The following is a 7,129-nucleotide window of genomic DNA, read 5'->3' on the forward strand; positions in this document are numbered from 1 at the left end:
AAGAAGAAAGGCAGAAAATTCCCATAAAATGTCTTTGGAATTGAAAAAAGAAATTTGATTTAAAAGAAGAAAAAAAACATGAAAATTTTTTTTCTAAGTAACTATAAAATGGCCAAAAAACAAAAGAAGAACCCCCCAAAATTACCATAAATTCCCAACAAAAATGTCAGAAAATTGACAGCAAAAAAGGCAGGAAAAAATGTTTTGTTTTTTTAATGAAGCAAAATTACAAAAATACCATATGTCCATAAAATTGCCAAAAATCTCAGAAATTTGACAGAAAGGCCGAAAAGTCTAAAAATCTAAAAATCTAAAAATCTATGAAAAGGGAAGTATGACAAATTACAAAAAGGTAGAAGAAAATGAATTGGATGCTGCATAGTTTAGTCTTGTGGTGCCGCTCTAATCAGCTCTTGGGCCCCAATACATTAGACGAACACTAACACACTGTTTCGGTCATCACAATGTTCAAATGTTTTGCGGCTCCAGACTGATTGTTTTGTCATTTATTTGGCCTAAATTTGTCAGGAAAGATTGCATTGTATAATGCAATAAGTGAAAACACAAAATTATAAACAAAGAAAACACTTTAAAAAATATGTGTATTGCTCATTAACTTTACCAGAGCAGCTGAAGAAAACAGAAGAGGACTACGGCTCCTCCATTGGAAAAGGGTCTTCTTCCATAATAACATGGAGAAAATCGAATTGAAATGTTTCTTATTATATTAATTTCTTTTCTAATTCATTTTCGCATACTCATTCAGCGAAATTTGTCTTTTTGTGTCAATGTCACATTTTCATTTAAAAGATTCATTCACTCCACATTTCTTTTAATCATTTTTTTATCATTTTGGGATTGCCTTACTCATTACATCACAGTAGCTAATGTTTTCTTATTTGTCTGTCTCATAAAATTCCAAACAACAGATCCACAGTCTGCTTACAAATCATAAGAATAAGAGCACAGATCTTAAGCAGTTACTTTTTTCTTAGAAGACATTCTGACTGTTTAGCGCTTTTATTTACCTTTTTGCAAAAAGTTCAATGTGTCTGTCGACATCACGGACTTATATGACTGGACTGACTGTGAATGCTGCTTACTCGCCGTTGGGAGAAGTGAAGCAACAGGCTGCCATCTTACGTTGCCACTCACTAAACTTGAATACGTTGATATCTCTGCAGCGTTTTCACATTATTTTCTGCCTCTATGGCAAAAATGGCAGCGGTCTCATTACTCTTTACAGGGATCCTAGCATAAAACATGCACTGATAACAGCAAAAAAACAGCAGTTGTCAGTAAAAGTGGCAACGTAAGATGGCTGCCCTCTGGCTTCAGCTGCTCGGATGCTATCGACAGTCCAGTCATATTCAGTACATCCTGGCATCTGTGATTAGGTGAATGTATTGTTACGTAGGTGGAAATTCAAAATCAGAATTTAATTAATAGATGCTTCTTCTTCTTTCTTCTTCTTTTTTGATGTGTCAATAGATAAAATACTGAACAATAAACATTACTACATGCACAAAGTAAAACATTTAATAAATGTTTGCGTATGTCAAACTTTTGGGGTATTTTTTTTCCCATTTATTATTTTTGAAAAAATTGAAAACGTCCTCAAAATATTAAATGTTGAAAAAATTAACACATAAATAGGTGCTCTTTAAATTTGGTGGGCAAAAAATGTTGATAAGAAAAGCCTTTTGTAATTGAGCGATTAATTGGGATTAATCAAAATTCTAAAATGTGGTTAATCTGATTAAAAAATATATATATATCGTTTGACAGCTCTAATATTTATATATACAGTATATATATATATATATATATATAATAGTATGTAGATAGAGGTAATTTTTCTCAAAAAAAATAAAAATTGGGGGCGTGGGTAGTTTCAGGTTGTTGTTTTTTGTGGGCTTTTTGGTTTTGTTTTGTTTGCATTTTTATTTTATTTATGACTATTTCAAGTCCAAAATAAAAAATGAAATTCCAATTCATCTTTTCTGTGGCGTAAGCAGATTGAAGCAGACTCTAATTGCGTGCAAGTCGGAATTGCCATTTGGCGGCACGTTCTAGTTTCTATTTGGTCAGTGTCACCGCGTCAATTCCTATTGGCACAACCTCCCGCACGCACTCTCCAGCTCGCTCCTCATGCAGATACTTTTGTTTGTCATCTTCAGCTGCAGGAGGGCCAGCTGGTGGTGTGTCAGTTCCAATTCCTTCGCTGGTCGCCATATCGGGACGTTCCCGACTCCAAGAAGGCTTTCCTCAACCTGCTGGCTCAAGTGCACAAGTGGCAAAGAGAGTGCGGAGAAGGCCGCACCGTGGTCCACTGCCTGTGAGTAATCGGTCGGCGACATGCACCTCAAGTATCGCTCCTGTTGCTGATGTTGACCATTTGAATTGCGTTGCGTTGTGCGCGACCACGCCCACTTTGTTGTCCTGATCCCACGGCGCACATGAATTGCTTGATGAATACGAATGGGCCGTCCACAGTGTTGCCGACCCATCACACGTTATCACTCAGCGGTGTCACACTGTATTACTGGCGACAACCGGCAACGAGATTATGGGGATGAAATCAATTATGACTTCATAAAAATGTGATGCTTCTCACTAAAGCAAATCTGGGGGGCTGCCACAGCACTGACAACAATTGATTAGCTTCCAATTGCTTTTATTGGTTGCTTTCGCTACCTTTGCTGCATTTTGCCTCAAGAGAATGCGAGTGGATTGTCTTTTAGTACTTTATTGATATTGTCTTGGGTTTGTGATGACCAGAGCAATAGGTTCGAGGAAATGCCAGGATGCACTTATTTCTCCATTTTCCCCCCTAACAGCTTTTCCCAATTTTCTATTAGCGTGTCCAGGCAATGTCCAATATTCTCTTTTTAAGCGGGTCATCAGATTAATCGTACTTTGTCATCACACCGTGACATTCCAATCAGCCCTTCATCTACGGTAGCCATGTTTGCTAACTTAAGTGGTTTACTTTAATACGGACCCTGTGAGCTAGAACAACTTCAATAATGGAGGGGGGAAAACATTTTTCATCAGTGCAACGTAGGACCAAACACTTCCTAACCAGATGCTATTTTAAAGATGGACAAACTACGTGCAAAATACGTGTGCTTAATATATTTCATTTTTCATAAAATATTTCTCAATGCATGTATAAAAGATCTTCTACCCTAACTCAACAACAACAAAATAAAATAACCACATACTGCATATCATAACCCCCCCCCCCCACCCCAGTGCAAAAGGCTCTCTTGCATAAAAATGACCATTCAAGGACAGCACAAAAATACTGAACAGTAAACTAACTAATTTTGTGCATTTTTCCCCCCCACAAATATCAACTTCCTCAAAATGTTTATATCATTGAGGTTCTATTTTTGCCATGCATGTCAAAAATATGATTAGGCCTACTCACTTTGTATTAAATGGCAGTATAAAGGTATAAATGCAACTAAGCCATGTTTGCCATCTAGTGATGAATGGTGTTATTACAACTTAATTAAAACTGAGTACTTGGGATTCGGGTACCCGCGGATTTGCATATTTTCAGGGTTTTTTTTATCGTATTTTTATTTTATATATATTGCGGGTATTTGCCGTATTTTCCTGGGATTTTATTTCACATTCTCCTTCTTTTTCTGGGGTAACCATATATCTCATGTTTATCAGCATTTTTTTTTTTACAATATTAGTTAACAAACAGTACATATGTATTTATTATTTAATTATGTATTTAAATTAATAAATCAGCCACTTAGAGTGTGGTCGGGGTCACCAGTTGCGGAAAATAGAAAAGAAAATGAAAAAGTTAATGATCATGAAATTTAATGCTATGATGGAAGTGGAATGATATATATATATATATATATATATATATATTTTTTTTTTTTTTATATATATAAAGTTTTAAAAAAAAATGTAATGAACTCCATTTGTAATTTATCAATATGCAATGAGTATTCAATACAGGATAAAATTAATTGAATGGAGGCGGCATACACAAACAATATGTTATGCAAATATTACATAGCGGCAATTATGTAAATCCCTGTTACTGTAGTGTACCTATTAATTATTCATAGTCCAACAATGACACTTGAATGCAACATTAAAACTGTATACGTCAACAACTGCCATGCACATATTTATATCACTAAATAAAAGTTTCAATTAATCACAATTTAAGGATATCGTGAAAAACACACACAATGTCCATTTTTGTCTTTTTTTTTTTTATATGTATCTATACATTTTTACGTTTATGGGATAAAACTGAATGCAGATGTCCTAAAAACGTGAAGAAAAAAAAAAATGTCCATAAGTGTTTTTTCACAGGACAGCGATAATATGCAGTATGAATGTTTATCTTACCAATGAAAATGTAGGAAGGTCTCGCGCCGTGGAAAAATGTTGACGTTTCTTCCATCTCCTCCCCAGTAATGGTGGCGGTCGCAGCGGGACCTTCTGTGCCTGCAACATTCTCCTGGAGATGATCCAGTACCAGAACATGGTGGACATCTTCTACGCAGTCAAAACACTACGCAACTGCAAACCCAACATGGTGGAATCCCTGGTGAGACGTTTGTAAATAATGCAAGAAGGCGCTTCACAATGTTGTGACACTTGACGAACGATTTGTGTTTGTTCTCAGGACCAGTATCGATTCTGCTATGACCTCATCCTGGAGTACTTGGACTGCTTTGAAGGGAGATAGCAACTAAATGCAGAACAAGTATCTCACATGCTTGATTTAAGGTCGTGTGGAGGCTCGTCTCCGTCACTGCTTGGACCTGTGCTCTTGAAAGAACTGAAAATGAACATGAAAGGGGGGGCGGGAAAAAAGGTGGTTCTGAATTTTAACCTTTAATGTACAGCCGTGATTTCCTTCTTGTGGTGCCGTTTGACCTTTTTTAATATTTTTGTGCTTTCGCCTCTGTACTTAAGCTCTGTTGTGCCGAGGCTTTCAGTAGCCCCCCCAAAAAAAAGAAGAAAAAACGACGAACGGCAAAATTGCGTGTTATTGTTAACTTGGCCGCGGTTCATCGTTTCATTCAACAGCGAAGAGAACGGACGTTTATCTCTTACATGGACCTTTTCTTTTTTCCCGCCAAGAGCTACTTATATACACACAACAGCAGTTCACTGTGCTTGTGGCATGAATTAACTAGCATACCATAAACTGCCTTATTCTCTGACAATAAGACACAATCAGACCAAGTCTAGACAAGACCGGACGAGGGATTTCCCAGTTGAGTGTCGTCTTCTATTTTGCTGTCACGCAGATCATCTTTTCCTTGGACTCATTACTGTTGCAGTGCCAAACTCTATGACTGACTTGAATACGCTCTTTACGTTTGTTTTTATGCTTTATCTTGATCAGTTTGCATTTCACTCTGTGATTGTATCTCAAATCCAGTGAGAAAGAAAAAGGAGTATCTAAAAAGGGTTTTCACCAACTATAGCCGTTGAATGAAAGTGTATATTTTGATTATTTGGTAAGTAGCATTTTGGAAAATGTGGCATGAAGGATCATTGTTGTTCACTGTGGCTTAAAATGACTTTAAATAACAACGACAATTAAATAAAAAGTGAACAAAAATCACTCTCCTATAATTGGTTAGACGAACACCTACATTTAGCGTCTTTAGCACTAGCATCCTGTACATATTATAACCATTTTAAAAGCTGCCGTGGTGCTTTATAATTAAATAATTTTCCACGCAGTGGTGAAAGCAAAAACAAAATGAAACCAACTATTTCGAGAATTCAAATTTACAGCAAAGTAAAACTGTTTCGAAAAGTGCTAATACTTTTTTTCTATTTATGTTAACAACGCTAGCTAGCTGGCTAGCCTTAAAGATGTCATTGCTTCTCTGGTAAATTAAAATTGAATAGTATTGATGTAAGTGATGTTTTTTTGTTTTTTAAATGTCTAAAAAGAATAATATCAAAGTGCTGCTAACACTTTGTGGAAGTAAGCAGTTATCTTAACCAAGCTAGCTAATGGCCCCTAATAATTGTGACGTAAATTAATAAATAAATAGATTAATTAATTAAAATAAGCGATGATAATAAATTGGCCAATAAGACAAACATCAATAGAAAAGATACAGACTTTTTTTTTTTTTGTCATCAGATAAAAAAAGGAATATTTTGACCTCTATCTCATCACCGGTAATTCTATTCAAACACGGTTAGAACAGTGGAAAAGTCACTGGTAGATATTGTGCAACATGTCAGAAACACATTTTAAAAACATGAATGCACCGCCAGGGAATTATTCTCAGTTTTCCTCATATTTTCCTCCAAACACAGGAATCTGTTATCTGTGACCAACCATTATCATCCATCATCACCCTTTAAAATGCTCTCGCTAGCATATCTCCCCAAACAGCATAAAGAGCAGCTTTTTCCTGGACGTGCCCTAATAGACCCCTGAAAGCCACAGAAGCTGACAAATGGCAGCTCGGTGAACATTTTGCAGGAAGAGAAATAATGTGCACTCACAGAATGACTCTGGAAGGTGAACGAGGTAGCTACTGTTTAGCCAGTGATCAAAACGTACTGTACACGATCACTGGATTAAAGCAGCAAGTGCCTGAAAAAGTTTTTGTGGCGGCTGGAGAGAATATGTATATACAAGCTGTACATTGTCATGTGAATACTTTGTGAATAGTATACTATGTTTGCCCAATTGTGACTACTCCATAACCATGAAGTTGAATGTCCTGTAAATGACATTTTTCTTAGTTAATCTGCGGTTTTAACGACCCTGTCCAATCGAGTGCAGCATGTTTGACTCCGTGGTCATTTCAAAAAGACGCCCCCCAACCCCCGGCCCAACCCCGCTGTGCTTTTTCAGCAGCTCCTCCCACCATGTGAGTGCACCGTACTTTTGCCATTCCGAAGCTTTTAACGATGACTGCGCTCTGACTGCCACCAGAGTTCTGTTGACTTCACCTGTTTTCTGTATGAACCAATGATACATGACTACTGTGTTTCTGAGCATTGTGTTTGTGACGAAAAAGTGTGTATTTACATAGCGGGATGGAGAAGACGAGTTGTTTGTCTAAAGGAAGTTTAACAATAAAAGAGCAAGATGGGGAAA

The 7,129-nt window shown here is 36.8% G+C and overlaps 1 protein-coding gene across 4 annotated transcripts in view; it reads left to right on the top strand.

Annotated features, from left to right (window-relative positions):
- The window catches only part of LOC144057359 (receptor-type tyrosine-protein phosphatase U), a 222,660-nt gene extending 215,531 nt beyond the window's left edge, over positions 1–7,129 (top strand). For all 4 annotated transcript variants that reach the window (XM_077574819.1, XM_077574820.1, XM_077574821.1 and 1 more), the window contains 3 exons: positions 2,181–2,338; positions 4,459–4,594; positions 4,673–7,129. In XM_077574819.1, coding sequence (XP_077430945.1) covers positions 2,181–2,338; positions 4,459–4,594; positions 4,673–4,735 — 357 coding nt within the window. In that variant the 3' untranslated portion in view covers positions 4,736–7,129. The remainder of the gene's footprint in view (positions 1–2,180; positions 2,339–4,458; positions 4,595–4,672) is intronic.

This window comes from Vanacampus margaritifer, chromosome 9 (assembly GCF_051991255.1).
Source record: "Vanacampus margaritifer isolate UIUO_Vmar chromosome 9, RoL_Vmar_1.0, whole genome shotgun sequence".
NCBI lineage: Eukaryota > Metazoa > Chordata > Actinopteri > Syngnathiformes > Syngnathidae > Vanacampus > Vanacampus margaritifer.